The sequence below is a fragment of the Cyrtonyx montezumae genome, unplaced genomic scaffold (assembly GCF_038088225.1).
Source record: "Cyrtonyx montezumae isolate F1298 unplaced genomic scaffold, pur_monq_1.0 scaffold_3, whole genome shotgun sequence".
Lineage (NCBI taxonomy): Eukaryota > Metazoa > Chordata > Aves > Galliformes > Odontophoridae > Cyrtonyx > Cyrtonyx montezumae.
In genome coordinates, this window is record NW_027072034.1 from 109,383,684 (window position 1) to 109,405,605 (window position 21,922).

General features: G+C 43.4%; 1 protein-coding gene across 1 annotated transcript in view; it reads right to left on the reverse strand.

The window, feature by feature from the left end:
* The window catches only part of GRIN2B (glutamate ionotropic receptor NMDA type subunit 2B), a 166,468-nt gene that overhangs the window by 56,251 nt on the left and 88,295 nt on the right, over window positions 1-21,922 (reverse strand). Inside the window, exon 3 of the mRNA XM_065742808.1 lies at window positions 18,991-19,105. Coding sequence (XP_065598880.1) covers window positions 18,991-19,105 — 115 coding nt within the window. The remainder of the gene's footprint in view (window positions 1-18,990; window positions 19,106-21,922) is intronic.

Here is a 21,922-nt window from a genome sequence, read left to right on the forward strand (position 1 = left end):
GCAGCCAGGAAAGTTGACTTCTGGCCCAGTGTTAAGAAGAGATAAGGATAGTTTCACCTGTCCTTCTGTAGCTTTTCTTGGAGAGTTTGTACACAGATAAGAGAGGAAGGAGAAATAAGTTGGTCTACAGGACATGCCACCCATCACAGAACCCAGAGGTATTACCAGAAAGGACAAGAGTGATCGAGCATCACCTCTGCAGAGGAAGCTGGCCCTTACAATGTGGCACTAAATATTACTACTGGCTTGTCCAAGGCCACCGGCCAGAAAGCCACTGATACTCAGAATAGCATTAGGACAGAGAATTACAAAACACTAAGACATTCCTTTCTTTTCAGATAAATTAATGTGTTGAAAATGGGAGCAAGCAGAAAATTTTCGTTCTTAAATTGGTTTATTTCAGAAATAGATCCTTTTTCAAACTATATTGTCCAAGACCGAGGATGGAAATAAAAGTAAATAAAATTCTGTCTCCTTCAAGTGGATTTAGAAAAGGGATTATCAAAGACAATTTTAGTGAACCACATCAAAAGAGTTTAGGGATTTTATCTTGATGTGGCAAACTACGAGAGACAAGGGACATCCTTATGAGCTTTCTACCAAATTCTTCTTCCATAGCCGTGGTTACACAGCTGCAAGTATCGCCAGATGACCACCATAAAATGGGAAGAAGAGTGTTGTTTCCACTGCATGAAGTGCCCTCTTCAATGACAAGTGATAATAAAGGAAGTTTGTGTAGATCAATCCGTCCATAAGCCAGAAGGTTCAACCTGATGTGATTTTGCTGCTGTTGCACCTGCAGAACTGGGGAAACACCATTATGCACTGCTACAGTACCAGGGCTTAAGGATATCCATGGGCTGCTGTGCTGCTCCTCACTTATCAATCAAGTCCCATTCTCAGGGACTTCTGATGCACGTTGTCTACAGCCTCTCAGTTATCTCACTAGGGATATTAGGGAAATTGTGCTAACCCAGAAGGACACATTGTCTCATAAGCCCCCTTCTTTTGTCTTCTTGATTAACAAAGGAGCCAACATATACCTCATCTTTGTTCTATCACTTTATATTGAATACTTTCATTTCCTACCTCCCCGCACCCCTCCAATCAGAATCTGCTTCACTTGTTCTCTGCCTCCCAGCTTAGCAGCGTTTCTGGTGTTCACCATGTGTAAAGGAGAGAACCTGTGAAAAAACCTTTCTCCAGAAGAGAAGCCAGAAATGGGACAAATAGTATATTAACCAACTAGGAGGTTCCAGGCACCACAGATGTAAGATTTGCCAGACCTCCTAAGATCATTGTTTTTATTTATTTCTTATTCAGTACTGTGTATTATTTCAATCTCTCCAAGTGCAATAGCAATAAAATTGAAAAACATCCATGAAAACAATTCTAATTAACACAAGGTCAGAAAATGACACTAGAGACCTCCACAGCCCATAAAGAAGAATTACATCCAACACCTCCCCTATGCAACCATCCTCCTCAGGAACAGCCTGAGAGAGCATGTAATGCAACTTGTCTTAAAGGTCATCAACTGTCATCTGCATTTTACCAAGGGCGTAGAAGAAAGTATCAGTATCTAGTATACTGTACAAAGATCATACTACTGGTAATAAACAAATGTACAGATTTTTAGCTCAATTAATCTAGCTAATTTCAATGCAGGCTGAATAGTGATAAAAAATACTCTGGATATAAATCCAGAAAGGGATCTGGAGAGCAAATTCTACACCTTCACGTGCACTCAGAAATACAAAAGAAAGATCCATCATTGAAAAAAGATGAATTCTAGGGTCAGTGCATGGGGATTATTCAATGAACTGAATTAACCTTACTATGAGTTCAAAACAGGTTCTTTTATAGTGCTGTGTGCCATGCACTATAGCAAGAGAGATAATGACTTCAGTAGAAAAGGCACAAAACACAACAAGTAAAATCAAAACAGTTTTTTTTTAATAACTCTGGTGCCATTGTTTGTCTGCATGTCCAATACCAAATAGATGGAAGACCCTGGTATCTGGAGGTCAGCCATCCAGGCTTCCTTCATATGCAAATCAAAGCATTGCCTAGTGCTTCTGAGACTCCATACCCTCTTCCAGCCAAGACTCAAAACTACCAAAAACATGCACTTGCACTCATATGGAAGTCTTATTCTCCCCAGTCCAAAAGCCCTTGTGTAGATAAGTAATAATCTCAAGCTACCACATAGCTGAAGGATGCAGAACAGATATGTTTATAGAAAATACGTGTGTGATTCAGCAACTGAGTGCTGGTTATTAGAACCTTAACCAGTTCACCATTCTCAAACTTGGCCTGACACAGGTGAAGAAAATCTGAGGTCTTCAGATCTCCTTCTACACAGACATCTCAGAAATCATCTTCCCCTCCAAGGAAGCCTCTGCCAAGCAGGCAAAAAGAGAGCTCATACACTTTAAAAGATAGCTCCTTCTACTGCCTCCGGAAGTTGCTCACAGGAGGCTGGTAACTTGGCTCCATTTTCTACAAAGGTGATGTCAGAAAATCCTTGGAGCCAGTTACAGTTTCTACCAAGGTCCATGCTATTCTGCAGGTAGGCAGCTGACTGGGCACATGGCAGTTTATGTATGATTCAATGCACTGCAAACTGCTTTAGAAATGAATGACCAGTAGCAGCAAAATTCTAAGCAAGAATAATGATTTTTTAGTCTCTTCCCCAAAATACGGGTTTTTAAACAATGATATAACAATCTCTTTTCAACACTGAAGTCACAAGAGTAATTAACCTTCCCCCTTCTCATTCCTTCTCCCTTTCTTTGGTTGCCCTAATATTTCATATTTGCTAAGCTTTATATTGGTTCCCTGTCAGAGCTACTTGGAGTGGGAAATGGCTCCCTGAGCCTGCAAACTTCAGATTAAGAACATGGCAAGGACTGTGGTGCCAGCTCACCAGGGGACAAAGATGCTGCTGGGCCCTGCAAAGAGTGGTTGAATGGGGAACTGCCGTACTGGTATAACACAGACCAGTCTGGGTTGCAGAAGCAGTGCAACTTCTAGAAAAGGAAAGGGGAGAGAAAGAGAGGGCAAGGCATCAAAGAAAAGACACAGCCTTTGCATGACGCTCCCTAAAAGGATCATGTCTTGATGGTCTGTGAGAGAGGCCCTTCAAACACAGAGCACCTTGGTTTTGCTTTAAGGTCTAGAAACCATTTCACAAAGCTATGAGGCTGCATAAATATTTTTCATTAATTTTTTATACCCCATTGCAACCATTTCTAGGTTTTTCCTGACGCTCAGTTGTGTCCATGGTCACCATATCCTTCATCAGCCCTCAACAGGCAAAGAAACTGCAGCTTCAGGACCTTGACCTTGCGCTGCTATTCCTTGCTAGCTGTTTCTTCAGAAATCAAGGTTCAGTTATTCCTGTCAGCGTCTGCATGGTTTTGCATTTATCATTTCAGAACTTTCTGGAGCAGAGATGGTAATTTCCTCTGAAGGAGGTACACTGGCTAAGAGTACGTTCTTTTTTTAACACCAGAATCATCTGGTTCATATTCTGGCTTCCTGAAACACACAGAAATATCCATTTGAATATAAATGAGAGGAGGTCCCTGACACTATTTCTTTTGCTGAAAATTTCAAAACAGCATTCAAAAATTTGAGAACAACAAAAAAAAAAGAAATCAATTTGTAAAGGTTGTGGCAACAAAAGATGCTGGAGTGTCTCTTTTCAAACTTGTCAGCTTTCTCACAAAAAGTTGGAACGTCTCAAGAAAAATAAGTACCGTGTATGAAAAATATATTTTAGCTAAAACACATTTTTTCCCCTTAAAAAAAAAAAGGCAGAGGACTTTCTGGATTTTCTGCAAGTAAACTCAGTGTGAGTGACCTTTGGATAGAGCCGCTCAGGCATGCCACTCTCCCTCACAAGGACTACACTTAAGTATTGTAACACATCAGCATCAACAGATCGTAGGATTATATCACTGAGACAAGCCCCAATGAGCATGATAGATAAATGAGTCTTAACCAGTGCTTCTTCCAGATAACAGTCACACTTTCATAATATTAATATTTTCATTATATCCCATTTGGTGCATTTCTCTAAATTAAATGATACAAGGAGCTTGCCTGCAGGGGACAATTTACCAGTAGAGGCTATACCAATTGACAAGTCCTCAGCTTGAAGTCTCTTGCTGACCTTCCATCATCCCTTTAGGAAGCCTCCACTGCCTTTCACTTCACCTTTGCACAGCTGTAATCGTTTTAAAGCCAGTAACTGAGGTGGGATGCAGCATCCATCACAGGGATAGATACTGAGTTTACAGTGTCCCAGGGGTATGAGGGACTTCTTCACCCTCCACCCCCCACCTGTCCACTGTGACCCTGGCTGCATTCCTGGTCAACAAAAACAGTAATATCCTATAGCATGTCCTCTTGCTGTTGGACACTACAGAAAGGCCCAATGGATCCCCATGCAGCTTATGCCATAGCACCCCTAAGAACCATGCTTGCCTCCTGGGGAGAGGCCATCACTGCAACTGCTCTGCAATGCCAGCAGGAGCCTTGGCTGCAGACACATACAACCTACTCAGGAACTATGGACCGTGGTGCAAACAGTAACTGCACTTCTGAGGCAGAGAGGAGACCTTGTTGGAATACAGGCTTGTTCTCACTTCAGCCTGCTGAGGCTGGTCTCTGCAGGCTATCCCGGTATCAAGGGAGGAAAAGGTGCTTTCAAGCAAGGGTGTGAACCAGCAGCTCTGAATTTCCTCCTGGTGCAATCAGTCTCAGTGCTGGTCTGACTTCATAAGTATCACTTCCCTTTCCCCTCTAGTCCCAAGCTCTGAGCCTGCTCAGCAATACTGGCACCCCAGCTGCCACGGAGGCTTTCTGTTTCTTTTCCCCCTGTCCTCCAAATTTGTACTTAGAGGTCCTGTCTTCCTCAGCTTCTCTCATCACTTTCCATACTCCCCCCTTCTCTTCCCATAGCCAATGCACAGCAAAGGCAAAGGTCCCCACTCAGTAACGCTTTCTGAAGCAGCATTGTGTAACATCTATTTCTCTGCTTACATTTACTTTCGTTTCAGATCTTAACTGAAATTGTGGGGGGCTTCTTCTCTCCCTTACCTACCCCTCTCACTTCCCCCTCTGTGAAGTACTTATCTCTTTGAAGCATTACCAGATACATTATACAGAAAAGATAAGGGAGGAGAAATTAAATTGTATTGTTAGGTATCTATAATTACCCCAAGTCATTTTTTCCATAGTACAGCAATTTCAAATCTCTTGCAGCACTTTCTTTGGAAACCAGATGTTGACCAAGTCAGCTGTGTGCTAAGAATGCATTTTCATGAGTTGCGTTTCTGAAAGTTTGCAAAGGGGTGGTGGTGGTGGATGGGGATGCTCCTGGAAAATTCCACCCGCACAAGCACAGCATAGCTAGTGCAGAGCCCTGCCACTCTCATCTGGGCACTGGAGGGCTTCTCAGTCCTCTCTGTGTGTTACGGCACAAATTGGGCTCCCTCCCTTCAAGAAGAAGGGGAGGGAAATCTCTTCAGTGCTCCTACTCACTGGAGGGCAGAGGGGCTGGCTGAGGGATGAGCACGTCTGGGAGAGAGAGGATTTCCCCAGGAAGGCTCCAGAACCACAGACAGAGAGGGTTGGGCAGTGAGGATAACAAATGCGTTGGATGCCCCTCCAGTCAGTTCTTCTCTACCTCCCATTTCACATTTGATAGCTGCAGCAACAAGGCTCCCACTATGCCATTCAGAAAACTGGTTGGCATCTTCTAAAATAACCCCTTGATCCCTGATCTTCACCACAAAAGCACTTTTGCTTTAACTCCTGCCCCCTCATTACTCTTAAATTATGCTCACTTCGATTGTCCTAAAGAAGCCCTTCCTTTTCTTATTGATTATACCCTTCAAACATTCTCAGGAAATTATTGTACTCCCTCTCCGGAAAAAATACAGCCTGAGGAAACTCTGTCCTCTGCAACCAGGTGAGGGTCCAGTAAGACACAGGCTATTGAGAGAAAGTAGGTTTTAACTAAAGTTCAAGTAGTACTGCTGGGAATACTTTAGAGTGTTTATCTGAGACAGGGGACTTCTTAATGGAGAGAGTCCTCAGTGCAGATTTCACCAGACTGTACTCTTTTAACTTTTATTTGTAAGACAGTGTCTCCATTAGTCACAGCCTGGAGCAAGGTGTCTCAGCAATGTGCAGGAAAATGTATATACACAGGGTTTATTCTCAGACCAAACATAGGAGACAAAGCATGGAGGAGAACAACTGTTCAAATACACCATTGGTTTGTTCCCTGGTCATTGCAAAAGCTAGGACCTCAAATAACAATCTTCTGTAGGAAAAGGGATGAGGAACAGAGCTGGAGAAACCTACAGATGTAGCTTGATCTATGCACAGGAGGAGCTCAAGGGAAGCTACTGTCCACAGGAAGCCCATCTCACAGGCTGAAAAGCTACAGGAATACAATGCTGCCATAATCCCAGCAGTCTACAAAGCAAACATAATTAAATGCAGTGATACAAAGAACTCTGGCCTCAGTGAAAATGAGCACACATCTAAGAAGGAAAGCAAATAGCTCCCACTTCTAAAATAGAACAAAAGTAAAACACTGGCCTCTAAGGAGTGACCTGAACTATCCTAAAATCTGAAAACACCCAGATGATGCTTGGAGCAAGCAGTCAAGCTCAGCATTCAAGAGCTGATCTCAGACAGCAGACTGCAGAGGAAAGCCTTTTTCTGTTATTCCCAGTGTCCCAGCATGGACAGTGAGACTCACATGACAACAGACTGGTGAACTTCAAGCACATCCCTGCTACTCACTGCTACACCCAATGTAAGCTGATTTACCACCTTTTTGGAAAAAAGAAAAAAAGACAAAATGCCACAATATTACATAATACCAAGGCAGATTTAGTGGAGTATGAAGGGATGTGCAGCACCTATTAGCAGAGCTGCCACAGTGTGCGCCCCATGTTTTGCAGTGGGCAGCAAGCTTCCCCAGCCCTGCAAGTGTTGGCCCTGCATGTTCCAACACCCACCCAGATGGTGTCCTGATCAGGCTGTGCAAAAGTATGAGTTTTTTAAAGCGAGGTCTGAATAATACAAAAATAAATAAATAAAAAAATCAAAGGTATTTCTTCGGCATAAAGCCAGGTTTGCTTGCTTTTTTGAATTTTCCATTAATCAAACTCTTCCATTTTGCATGCACACAAAAGTTGTGTTGTTTTCAGATGTTACTAATAAAAGCGATGGAAATTTGGATCTAAACAAATGATTCCAAAGACTTCAACTACTCAATGCAAAAGAAATAGCATTTTTCAAAAGAAAATAAAACCCAGGCCCAAGGGTTCCACCTCTCACTCCTCAGAGGTGGCAGAAACCTTCGTTTCAGCCTTGGTTCTGAATTGGTCCAGAGGGATCTGAGCTCTGTCTTCCCACTGCCTGGGAGCCTGTCCTCACTATCTGACTAACAAGGCACCAAGATCCGGGGGAGATGTTGCCATTCCCTCCTCCACGTCATCTCTCTGCACGGTATCTAAAGGCTTTTGTGAGTTTACAAAAAGATGTCTGTTTCCATTTACAGCAGTAAAACTTCCAAAAGAAATCCTTCAGATCTGGACAAAATTAAAGAATGTTCTCACTGATAACAAACTATGCTTTTTCACATAATCGTTTGTTCCTCCTACCATATTTCTGAGGCTTAGGCATTATCATCTGGAAAATTATAGGACTGTAGAATCATGGAATCACAGAATAGCTTAGACTGGAGAGTACCTTAAAGCTCACCCAGTGTCCTCCCCTGCCCTGGACAGGCTGTCCAGAGCCCCATCCAACCTTGCCATGACTGCCTCCAGGGATGGGGTGCCCACAGTTCTCTGGGCAACAGTACCAGCATCTCACTGCCCTCTGAGTAAAAAATGTCATCTAACCAAAATCTCCCCTCTTTTAATTTAAAGCCATCCTCCCTTGTCCTATCACTATCAGTCCACTAAAAAGTTGCCCCCCCTCCTGTTTGTAAGCTCCTTTCAAGTTCTGGAAGGCCACAATGAGGTCTCCCCAGAGCCTTCTCTTCTCCAACCTAAACAAGACTAGCCCCTTCATCCTTTCTTCCTAAGAGTGATGCTCCAGCCCACTGAGCATCTTTGTGACCCTTGTCCAGACCTGCTCCAACAGCTTTGCATCCTTCCTGTACTGTGGGAAAGAAATGACAAAAGCTTTATCTTTCCTGCTCTCAATTCCTGCCACTTTTCTCCAAGACTGGGGACACAATAGCCAGAGTCCATTTAAAAACTTCTCGCCTCTTTCTGCTTGAGACTTCTCTTTCTTATCCAAGACCGCTCCGTGGTGCTGCTTTGCATCATTAAACAGCCTAACCTCATTCCACCAACGAGTGGCTGAAAGTTACTCATAGTGAAATGCCGCTTGTATGTTAATTTTGTAAAGTGCTTAGGATCCTTCTCGAAGGAAGGAACAATAGAATTGTAAGTCATTACTGGTACAGGAATGGAAGAAATAAACCTAAGGGAAACAAGCGGCAGAAACTGTCACACAAAATGCAGACCAAGTTGAAAGCTTAAAGAGGAACAAGAAAAAGGCTGTCAAACAACCTCCTGGGCTTGACATGGTGGGAGACATTGCAGAATGCAGAGAGCTCAGCAGAAGGAAATTAGATAGGCCTGGCAAACTCCTGACTCAGCATACAACAGCACAGCCCCCAGCACATCTTAGAAATAGACCCGGGTCCATAATGCCAACCCCTTCCCCGAGGAAGAAAGGCCAAGGGGACAGTGACTGAAACTCAGACACCACAACACAGCAAGGAACAAGTGAGCGCTGGCGTCTAACGTTACCAAAGGCAGTCTGAAAAAATTACAGACTCAGGGAAAACACAGTTCAGGCAGAGGGAAAACAAACGACGCTGAGCATATTGTGCACTCAAATCAATGTCACTAAGTGCATGTCAGAGTTCACGTGCAGCAAGGGAAACTCACGCATGCAGTATCTGCAGAGATAACCAGTTTTAACACCAGATACCTTTGCAGAACAGCAGAGAAGTTAACATGTAAGAGTGCAGAGAAAACCACAGGGGAAAAGACCATCTCAGTTTTATGAAGGAATACTGCCAAGATGCAGAATCGCAGAATCACAGAATTGTAGGGGTTGAAAGTGACCTCTGAAGGTCAGCTACAAACCAACCCAGCAAGCAAATTCAAGGTTAAAATTCAAGCAAGGGGCATGTGAGAACAAAGCACTGGACAGAATCAACACCAGGGGGCCAAAACCAAGCCAAAGACACCACAAACAGGCTACTCCTTACTGAACAAAAGTCTGAGCAATTCCATACAAAATAAAATTTGTTTCCATTTCATTTAATTGCATTTGTCAGACTCCTATGCCAGGAAAAGCAAACTGCCAAACCCCCAGAAAAAAATGGGGGGAGAGGAGGAGGAGGAAGAAAAAGAAAATTAAAAGAAAAAGAACAAAAAACACAGGGTCTTATGAATATGCAAATGAGGGCACAGCATCACCTCCTTTCTCTCAAGCCCAATGGAAAGAAAACAGAGCCTCCAGTCAATAATATTCAAGAAATGTAAAAATAGAAAAAAGCAAAGGAATCACAGGCCAAGCGAAGACATCAACATGAGACAGAGTCTCAAGCAAATGCAACTGAACAGATGAAAACACTCCCTCGGGCAGCAGGGGCATTGCCACCCCTTGTGAGGCTCTTTCAGCAGAAGCTCTGCTAGCACTTTCTCCGGGCTCCATTTGGTTGGTTGCTTCCTCTCTGCCCTCACGTATCCAAAATTCAAATCTTAAAGCCAACAAAATTCTTGTGTTTTTCTCTCGACTGTTTTTTTATCCTTTGCATATTTTGGGAAGAGTTTGGTCCTAAAGAAAGTGGAAAGGCGAGGATTCTTAAAATGTCAGCAAATATCACTTCGTTGCTTCACAGCGAAATACTTTGCTTAAAAATGGCAATATGCAAAACGAATGCTTTAGAAATTTTCATTTTTGCAAAATGGTTTTACTGCCTTTAAATGACCTGAGAAAACATATTTTTCAGGTCCAAAAATGTTTTGTGTTAACTCAAAAAATTTATTTTATTTTATTTTCTTCTACCAAAAAATTCAAAGCAAAAACTATGCTTCTTTCTTTCTTTTGTAACCAAATCACACTTGCCTTTCCAGATTTTTGAAGATGTCATTGATCAATCTGGAATGATGGGATAATGCTTGATATAGCATTGTAATAAGAATATTTAATTACTGTACACATACTCATCTTCCTACAAGATTTCAGCTATTACCTGAATTAAGATATGGATATTTACTGTCAGCAACCTGGGATAACATATTTCCACAAACAATGAAATGATCACAAAGAACAGACACAGGTACAGAGCGGCATGGTACATGGCACAGAAACTTCCAAGCCAGTGGTAAGCAGGAGTAGTTTTGACTGCATGCAATATGGGTCTGGCACCAGCACACCAGGTTTGCAAAGGCATGAGGTACTGCACTGCAAGGTGCAGCCTCACCCTATGTAGTTTTGCTTCTCTGCAAAGCTGTATTTAACTACTGGGGTGTTAAGAAGTGAAACTTTCCAGCAGCACAGGGTATTTTTTAGTTGTTGCAGTTCTCAGCATTATTGTGTTTGAAGTACAAAAAAGCACTTCTACTGCTTTTTCACATCTGCCCCTCACACTACCACTGAGGCCCCTATGCCCGCACAAGGCAGTTACAATTCTCTGTCTATCAAACCCTTCACAAGCGTTAGGCAGTTGGTATGTAAAGCTTGCTGCCTACCAAGCTGACTAATGTTGTCTGATTGTTCCCTTGTACTCCCCCGTTGGTCCATCTGTACCCATCTGCTGCCTTTTGTCTTCTAATTAAAGTGTAACTAACCACTTTGGGGTAGGAGCCACCTTTCTGGTTAGCTATCGCATATCTCTCTGCAGAGTAGTTCCAGGTCCATCACTAGGTGCTGGGGATAACAGTGGCAACACACACCAACGTTAAGGGAATACAGTGAGCACCTCACCATGTGGCACGAGCAAGAGGGCTGGAAGTAAGCCCCAGACCAGAACTCCCATCCAGAATGCAACTAAAGCAAGAGCAGTCTTCTCCTGTGGACCACATGATCTTAGTGGATTTTTCCAACCTTAATGATTCTATGATTCTGTACCTGGACAGTATTACCACATTAGTACATCAGACATAGGTCTCAGGGTTCCCCTGTCCGAGAAGTCAGGCTGGCAACCCCAGCACAGATCAGACAGCTACTATCACCCAAATCAGCTATACCAGAATGGAAATGGAGGCACTCCAATACTGACCCCACGCATAACAGAGATCTCCAGATTTTCCAATATCTGATTTGCATTAGAGGACAAGGTCTCTCCAAGAAGCTGTCATTATTTCAATGTAAGAATTCTCTCTGGTAGCCAAAGAGTAGGGCCTGGTGGAGGAGAGCCAGAATATTTTTCTGCAGGCTCATGAATCATACAAATATACTTCAAAATTCAAGCAAACAAAGTCAGCAACTGCTTCAGCAAGAGGCAAAGGCACCAAACAGCTTGTAGTGTCGCAGTATACGGTGGTTAGGAAGATGCACTCAGCACATGTCCTCTTTGGTCAAAGAGATGAACTAGCTCATTACTGCAGGATGCGGTAATCTAATCTAATGCTCTGATACAATCAGTCAGCAAAGATACCATTTGATAAGAATGTCCACAAGATTTAAGTTTGAGGCTTTTTCAGAATGATTGTTCCATTTATCACCTGATAAGGAAAGCTTTATGTTGCACTTGCAGCTGCCCTTCTCCTTAGGCATCACTGTAAGATCAACATAGCCAAAATTAGCCATAAATACATACAGCTACACCCTGGGCAACTGTGAGAAGCCAGGCCAACTCCTGGCAGTGGGTGCAGCATAGGTGCACAAATAAAGCCATCTGGTTGTCTGATTGAATCAGGGTCATCAGCAGAGACATCAGATGTGACCTAGATCAGGCATCTAAGGGGCAAAAGCTTGGGAGTGGGGTATCCATAAAATATGTATTCTTTGATGCAAAGCCTGCTGTCTCATGAGAAGCAAGTGATTCAGCAAATTATGATCTCTTAGAGAAATGTCCAGAAAGAGCACTCCGCAAGTAAGGGGGAAAATGAATGTACAGACTCCCATTCTAATTTCAGCTATTTGTGCTTAAATCCAGAGAGGTGCATCTGCCCTAAGAAAAGCTACATCCGTCTAAAAGCTGGTTCTATGGGAACAGAATCAGTCACTAAATCTGAGTAGGTTTAAACAAACTCCTATGCTATTTCTCATTGGGGACAGTGAGTCATAAATCCCCATGTACACAGGGAAATTAGCAAAACAAGACTGATTGGCAAAAACAATCCAATCTTGTCTCCCCATAAAAGGAGTTAGTGGGATAAAAAACATTTCCTCTGTGAAGTCTCTGGACACGCTGACAAGATGCTAAAACTGCACACAGAGCAGAACCTGACCTGAAGAAATAACTCCCCCCCTAGTGAGACAAGCATACCTGTGCAGGCATGTGTAAGAGATCAGAAAGGCTTGCTCAGGTGGCCACCAGACAGCACAAGGAGGAAACTGTCTCAAATGATCTAGTCATCCTTCCAAAGGCAGGGAGGGGAGGGTTGTCAGAAAAGAGGCTTGGATTTGCACAGCTGCAAGTTTCACCTCATAACCTTGCATTCCTGTTTCTCTCTTTAAGAGCCTTCTTCAGCAAAGGAAATAAATAAATTGAAATCCTTTCTTCTGCTGAACAACGTAACACGCTCATGATTCATACTGGTTCTTCAAGAAATAGCCAGTGCCACACAGGTCCTTACTAAAAGCCAAGAATAGTGATCAGATATTCAGTCCTTTTCTCCCCTTCCCTGTTATTTCTGCTATGGGAACACTGCATTGCAGAAGGAAATAACTGTGAATACTTCCTTTAATGCGCGGAAAGACTTCAGACTGGCCCTATATGTCTTCTTCCTTAACAGAAAGAATAATTCTCCCTGTGAGCTTGTGATCCACAGAGAGATGCTTGTAAACAACAGGAGTCAGGGTCATCACTGGTTTCTGGTCCCAGAGAAGCAGCTGGAGGTTAGCTTCTCATCACTCTGAAGTCTGCATCACTATCAAAAGTTACAGCCTCTTTAGCATTTCTGTAGTGTTCACCAACCTTTCAAAGCTGCAGACTCCAGGAGGTGACATGCACTTCTGTAAGGGTTGCTGTTTGGAGCCATTAACATTTGGCTTCATGCACCAACTGCCTGCTCACATGAAAGGTATATGATAGAAGCCTGCAGAAACTATGTCCTCACTGGTCCAAGACTGAAGTTTTTGCTTATCAGCCTCGCCATGACCCAGTTTTTCTTTTGTATAAAATGAGGGCTCATGAGACAATCTTCAGGTTCATCTTGCTTGCCCAATCACAGAAATGCAGGCTGGCAGAGAATCATATGAGATCACTTACTGTATCCTGCTCTGAGGCAGGACAGGAGAGAGACAGACCCTGCACTGCTGGATACTTTTTTTTTGTGTTCTCCAGCAAATGAGCCTCACCAGCAAATGAGCCTTGCCATGTCTCACCATTATAACAATTAGACAGTTCCCTATATCCCTAACAGAGATCTTTCTGCTTGAAAATTTAGCCAAATTTCTTCATCCTATTCACCACGGACATGAAAAGCAACTGGCCATGATGTCCTTTTTCAACGATGTTTCAGATGTCCAAAGTCTTTTTCTCCTTCTTTTTTTAGATAAAACAAACCTTATTTTTTGATTTTATTTCCCTCAGTCCTTCTTCCTTCCTGCACCTCCCTCCTATACTCCAAGGGAACCTTTCCTGAGCACAGATGTGCATAACACCTCTCTGTGGTAATCAGAGAACAAGGTTGTAAGAGTTCACTAATTTAGAAACTCACCTTCTTTCTATGATAGGACAAGGGGAAATGGTTTTAAACTAAAGGAGGGGAGATTTTTAGGGGAGAAAATTTTCCTCAGAGAGGGTGATGAGGTGCAGGCACAGGCTGCCCAGAGAGATTGTGGATGACTCATCCTCAGAGGTGTTGAAGGTCAGGTTGGATGGGGCCCTGGGCAGCCTGATCTGGTGCTTCATCTAGTGGTTGGCAAACCTGACAGTGAAAGGGGAGCTGGAACCTGATGATCTTTGAGGTCCCTTCCAACCCAAATCTTTCTATGATTCTATGATTCTTTGATTCTATGGACCATGACCCAGGCTGAATGCATCTCTGGAAAGCCCAAGCAGCAGCAAGTGATGGGACCACCTTTCAATCCAATTGCAGTGTCACTGAGACCTCTGACAGAATATCACACAGCAAATGACTCCACTCCTGGAGAGCACTACCATCTGCAATGGAGTAGGGGAACAAGCTAGAAGCACCCTGTGAACTTCTAATCATGACTACATCCATGGCTAAAAGAAGCAGAACAGATGCTAATAATTGCTTTTTAGGAGGTCTAAAGTCAGGCAATGATAATTAGAGGAGCAGTAGGCAAACATTTTATCTGCAGAGGAGGTGAAGGTTCATAGAGTCAGAAGATTAGCACACACATCAGGCAGAATTAAGCTTGTGGCACAAGCTTCTTGTCCAAAATCCTTACAGTGGCACCTCAGCCAAACGCATCACCTGGGGCTTTGCAAGGAGCCAGGAGCAGGAATTATGAGAGCATCTGAGGTAAGACATTCCCTAGGTCACTTGTGAATCAGAGGGCACTGCTGGGCAGCACAAGAGGTTGCTCTTGTCAACCAGATGGAAAGATGCTCTGAATCCACAAAGAGAAAAGGCAGAAATGCTTTAGCCAGGTAGGCTGAGGACAACCGAGTGACATGGGTGATGCAAAACTCAAAGTTCTCCTTTGTTAAAGGCTATGCTTGGAAGGGAACCTCAGAGATAGTGAGGTCTGACATCCCATGTCACCTGACGAAAGGGAGGCAGCACACAGGAGAGTCTGGGGGTTAATGGGACATGATTGCTCTGTCCTGCCTCAGCAGAGAATGCAGATGTGAGCAAGAGCTGGAGAGCAGCGCTTGCCAGCTCTCACAAACTGATCACAGACCCAGAAGTTCTCACCGTATGTGAGATTACAGAAGAGCAGAGGGAGAAGACAATCAGTAAAATAAAGAGAAAGCCTGGGTGAAAATTCTTCCAACACAAAACACAGACACAAAAATGAGGGTAGTACCTAGACTCTGGCTCATCTTACAACACCTCTGACCTCAGCCTATTGCTGCACCGAGGCAGAATCCTTATGGGGCACCTCCACCTGTGCTCCTGCCCCTTCACAGTCAATACAATAGAGGCATACAGGCACTCAAAAACACACCTAGGTTATATCTGGCTAGTGAAGCAAGAGCTCCACTAAATAGCTAATTAAGAGCTAGTGAGGGAAGGCAATGTAGCCCTCTGCCCCTGAGGAACAGTCATGCTGAGAAGTGAATGAAGCACAGAACGTTTGTTATCAAGAGAGCAATTGTTACTTATACCCACTGAAGCAGAAAGGCTCAGGATACTGTCCCTTTCCAGAAAGTAGCCACTATCTGTGGTTTTCTCTTTTTTTGTGTGTGTGATTGTAAGCCCTGAAAGGCCTCCATTTGTCTGAAGGACACAGGAAGAGATTCATCATTTTTGTTGTCGAGGGACAGTTGTAGCTCTTATGGAAAATGAAATCCTGTTCTGAAATAGCTGGTGCATTTTTCAGTATTTTTCATTCCACACTGGACTGAAAAATCAAAATCTTAGCAAATTTCACAAATCTGAAACAGGCTCAGGGACTGTCTGCATCTTTGCTCACAAGAAAATGGAAGGCTTCATACCTGTTTTAAAATCTATCTTTCTGTACCACTAAATCCAGAGGAGACTAATAAAAATGATTGTAAGAGTAGAAAATGTGACCTACCAGGAGAGACTGAACAAATTCTTGTTTAATCTGCAGCAGAGACTGGGAGACGGCACAATAGAAGCCTTCAAATAGAGAAGATAAAAAGAGGAAGAGAATAAACAATTCTCTGTGTCCACAAGGGAGATGCCAAGTAGTAATGGGCTTAAACTGCAGTCAGGGAAATCTAGGTTAGACATTAGAAAAAGTTACCAGAGTAAGGAGAAAGAAGGCATGGAAGAGATTGCCTCAGGATTTCATGGAGTTTCTAGCATCGAAGGACTCTCAGAACAGGTGAAGCAAACATCTGTCAGGAATCATTTCCGTCTAGTTGATCCTTCCCTTGGGCAGAAGGAGGAACTAAATGACCTCTTGATGTTCCTTCCAGGCACAACATCTGATAATGGATAAAAGTGTGCAGTGGTGTAATTAAAGACTGAGCAATCATGAATGCACACAAGTGGACTGAATCAGTGTTTGCCATGCAGCTACTTTCATCTCCTACTGTGCATGAGCGTTTGACTGGGAAACTCTTCACAGTTTCTCCTGTGTATTACCTAGAAATAGCTAGGATGAAACATCTTGCTAATTTCACAGAAATTAGTAAGAGTTTGGATGATTTTATACTGCAAAGCAATTCACTTACAAATAGATTTGGATTGTGTGTTAATAATATATGAATAATTTATGGTTTATATTGTGGCACTGCCTGGAAGCTGTTGTTAAGGGCCAACATTCCACTTAGTGTCCCTCTGCAAACATAGAATAAAATTATGATCTTTGCCACAGAGAGCTGTTTCACTCTTATGTTTGAATGTTTGCTTTTCAGCTGAACAGAGAAAATTATTAACAGGACTTTGTGGTTCCATCTATGAAATGCATCTTGTGATCAGAGCATGCTGGAGACGATTTCAATGTTTTCCAAGAAGAAAACATTTAAACAGCTCAGAGTGTGATTACAACAATCCGATCTTCACACTGAGTGAGACCCCCCTTCGAGGTGAAACATTTGTGCTCAGGAAGCACTAAGGGCTTTTCACACAAATAGTACCATAACACTAACATCACAGATCTCATTTCAGGCCAGCCCCAGCTCCTGCAAAATGAAAAGCAGTTCTAGCTTAATGCATCCCAGGTGATCCCCATAGACAGCAAGGATCAGACAGGTCCGAGGTCCAATCCCCACCACTCAAGCTCACTAGCATCCTTCCCCTCATTGGCTCAGCTGAGAGATCACAGATACTTTCTCAGAGACTGAACAGGTCCTCTAACCATTAATGAAAGCCCCAAAGTCCTCACTTTCACAGTTCAACACAGTACTGCATGAGAGAAGCAGAATGAAAATGGAATTGTGTTTAGCTGTGCCCCCTGAGTCTGCAATGCATTCCAGCACTGCCCATAGCCTGCCCTGCTAACAATCTCTAGCAGGGATTGTGCTGCAACTGACATATTTTCCTGATATGATAATAGACTGTTCTCCTGTGAGAAGAAATTTGATGCCAACTCTCCACAACTAGCTAAAGGGAGGTTGTGGTGAGTTAGGTATCAGCCTGTTCTCCCATGTAACTAGCAGTAGGACTAGAGGGAATGGCCTCACGTTGAACCAGGAAGGTTCAGGTTGAATATTAGGAAAAGCTTCTTCTTAGAGAGTGTGGTCAGCCTCGGGAACAGGCTGCCCAGGAAGATGTTGGAGTCACCGACCCTGAAGACGATTAAGAATGCTGTATCGAGGGGCATGATTATTGGGAAATATTGGTGACACATGTAGACAGTTGTACTGGATGGTTTTAGAGGTCTTTTCCAAACTTGGTGATTGTACAATTCACCAATTCTATGGACTAGGTGGGCTTTAGTGAAGCCTGTGAGGCAGGTTAAGGCTGCCTGGGCAATATCCAGCCAGCCTGCCTCCATATATGTCCAAGGGCTGTCTGCACATGCTGATGCCATGTCATACATTTCCTTGTGCTCCTGTCCCACTGAGACCTCTGCTACCTCTCCCAGATCATATGCTCTCATCTGGTCTCACAATGCCAAGACCACAAGGTTTTTCCTGGAAACCAAGCACAAGATGGGGCCTTTTACCATCTCCTCAAATTTCTGCAATGACTAGATCTTAATGTCTGTTAGGTGCTAATAAGATCACTGTTCTGCTTACTTCAAAACTTGCTCCTCTGGCCCTCTTCTGAAGGCACTTCTCACAGACCTCTATGAAGTCAAGGAGAGAAGGCTTTTTCTAGCTAGCAAAACAAGAGGGCATTTTTCTAAGCCATACATATGATCATATCCAGCCTGAAATCTGCTTCATGTCTGTTGAGAGATCAGCTGAATTCTCCTTGCTTTTACTACTATTTCTCTTCCCCTTCACTTTTCTATGTATCGTAACTACCTCCAACTACCCCCTCTGCTCAGCTGATTCAAACCTTTTGGGAATGCTTGTTCCAAGCCTGGACCATTGACATTTATGTGGGAGGTGGGATGAACAAAAGCTTTGCACTAACACAGAAATCCACACCATTTCTAAAATGGTCACATACAAATTATTCAGAAATACAGAAATTTAGGTATTTGAGCAACTTGATATGACCTCATGTACACATCCTACCTCATATACCAGCCGAATGCAAGCAACAGTGGCCAGATATGTCAAGTACAGTTAACAGTGGCATACTGCTTAGTGTGGCTGTAGCTCACTATCACAATCACAGCCATTTATCATAGAGAAAGAGCTTCACAGCCTCCAAGCCATGCAGAAAAGTATTTTCCATCTGTGCCATTGAAACTCATGGTACAAAGGAGATCTCTTCTCTGAAAGACGGGAAAATTTGTGTTCAGAGGTGACAGAAGGGAAGCTGATTAATATTTTATGCATGCTAATGGAAGAATGTAATGGCATCCTGCATGGAGATGACAGCAGCTTGGGTACTGGAGATATCAGTGGCCCAGGATGCAAGAAGGAGATTGCCAACTCTTCACATGCAGGAAATGTGGGGGGATAATTTGCTCAGAGCCTTCTTCGCCCTCCTCCTGCCTGACACAGCTTGAGAATTACCAAACATGTCCTACCCTCTCCCACTTCCTCTCCTTGGTCAGAAGGATGATCACCAGCTTGGGATGCATCTGGTATCCGTCCTCACTGAATGACAAATTCCTGCCTTCAAAGGTGACGTTAATCAGGTACCTGTAGGAGAGAGAAAAGAGCAAGATGAACATTAATGCTTGGGAACTGAACCTGAAACAAAAGCCAGTCTCCCCTTCTGCAGTTTGTGCCAGGGTGTTAGAAGTACACTTACAAATAATTGTTACGATAAGGACAGCAAAGGAAAATCTAAAAGGAAGTGGGTGGTAGAAACAGAACAAATACTCCAGCAACTGGGTTGATCAGACAAAGAATGGCATTTGCCCACATTTAGGACTTGGGAATGGAAGCAGTGCCCCATGCTAGGTCTAACCAAATTCCTGCAAGGAAATCATGTGTATACACGTCTTGGATTTCCTCTTTGCACACAGGGCAGAGAGATCCATAGCAATTAGCTATGTAAACGTGGTCCACAGCCTACATTTTGCTCACACTCCAAGGGGGATTTCACATTTCATTTGAGGACAGCAATGGCTCATATGTGAAGCAGTGGATACACCCCCTTCCCTGCTCAAACATCCAGGCAGCAATAAAGGAAGCTGCAGAGAACACATGAATGAGCAGCGCACCTGTGAGACACCCTATTCCTATTAAAACCAGCATGCTGTATGGGGCCCAAAGTGATCCTCAGAAGCAGCTTAGGGATAGGGCCAGTGGATGCTCAGATGGCCCAGTGAAAGTCCTTTTCACTAGGACAGAGCCATGCCGTGTACACAGCAAGATCAAAATACAGGGTGATCAGCCCTGCAGAACCCTGCAGCCAACATTAACGATTCCCTTTGTCTGGAAAGTCTCTGTCGCTGCTGTGTGAAGCACCCCGCTTTGGGCCATCTCATGTCAGCTGTACAAATGGACTATTAAACAGTCCAAGCTTCAGTCTCATTTGTCCTCGGGCCTCTTCACTCAACGCCGGCAGTGGGGAAGACCTTTAAGTGGACCGAGATTACAACTACACTCATTTCCAGGCATTTCCGCATTGTGAGAGCATGTTGAAGTGGTGTTGCTGTAAAAGAGAATCAGGTCTATTGTTTTCTTAACTGTCAGCCCATCAAGAATGACACGGTGGAGAAGAGGGGGAGGCAAATACACATTTCACAGTTCAGTGGCTTATAAGACATCTCCATGGCACTCTGACAGCTTCCTCTGTTCATATATTTCACTTCAATTCACAGTCCTGTTTCATGAAGTAGGTTTGGCCTTTGTACACCTGCTCTAGCACCAATAGCATCACATCACAAGAAAGGTACAGGTGACCAAGCTGCCTGCAGGGCAACCCCAGGACACTGCCCACCTCAGCTTCACCCATTCTCCTGTAAATTATGCAAGGAACATTTCCATTACAGTCACAAGAGGCCCTTCTGCTCTATTACACCCATGACAGTAGCAAATATTTCCTAATACTCAGCCTCAGTTTGTCCCTTTGAACTTAATTTGAACCAATTTCAAGGGAAGACCAAACCATCAAATAGAAAATACAAAACGCTCAAATTCCTGTTCTTTCAAAGGGTTCACACTTCCCCACAGAGAACTCCATACTAATTTAAAAAAAGTATAGGTAATAGGTGAAATTCTTCAAACAGATAGAAAAGCATGTCACGATTTTAGCTTCTTCTGTTTCCCAAAAATGTTTTCCTTAGTTTATTCATCAACAAAATGCATCCACTAATTTCCCAAACCAAATGCAATTGGCAAGTACATTAAATTCTAAAGAAAATTCCATGCTTGCTCTATGTTGTTACCTTCAGGAGATGTACACAGTGTAGAACACTCAGCCCTACACAAGTCCAGCAGGCAATGTTGCAACAGGCCTATTTTCAAGGGCAAACTACTTGCTGTTTTCCAACAGTCAGACTCATCCAGCACCCAAAAAACAAAGGAACTGCAAATTGTCGGTCACTTGGAAAATCTCAGCCATGTAATTGTGGCTTAGTGTAAAACATCCCATGGATGTTTTACTGGACTGAACCACACATAGTGTTCTTCAGTCTTTTCTTCCCCAGCTGTTTGCATTGCCAAGATAGAGAGGAATGCCAAGCACAGACCACCATGGGCATCTGTGACTTACCTGGCCTACGAAATGCTCTTGACACTGATAAAGATCTTTCAGTGGACTGGACCAGATTCTAAGCACCCTGATCTAGCTGTAGGTATCCCTGTTCACTGCAGGAAGTTGGACCAGATAGCTTTCAAAGATCCCTTTCAACTCAAACAAATGTGATTCTATGACAGATTACAGCTATATCCCTTTCACGACCTTCTCTGCACTGGCTCTCAGAGAAATGACAAAGCAAGGCTCCAAGAAGATGAGGATGCCAATAGCCTGATGGGAGTCACAGATTTATGTATCAGTATTTATAAAATGGTGTCAATGTCTAATTAAATAAACAGCAATATTAGGAGGTTCTTGGTCCTCTTTCCCCTCCCACTCAAGAATGATGCTACTGTGGGAATCTCCCTTGCACAGCCTGACAAGGGGGGTTCACATAAATCAGTAAGAGATATGACACAAGAAAATGTAATTTCTGTTTGTTTTCTACCCGAAAGATTAGAACTGCTAATAATAATCAAGGAGGGATCATCAGTGACTCCAATCCTTGGAGCTGCCTTAAGATTTACACTTAAAGCAACACTAAAATCCTTCACTTTGCACCTTAATGACTGAAATTAGTCTCCAAAATTGGCACAATAACTCCTCGGAGGATCTCTGTAACCTGTTAGTATCATGTTTACAAAAGCATGCAGGAGGTGTGCAGAAAAAAGCAGCTCCTTCCACAGCTTTCCCCATGTTCCAGTGGCTCACAGGTCCCATCACACTGGGGGTTAGGCCTCTGTCACCAATATGCCAGCATGATCACTGCC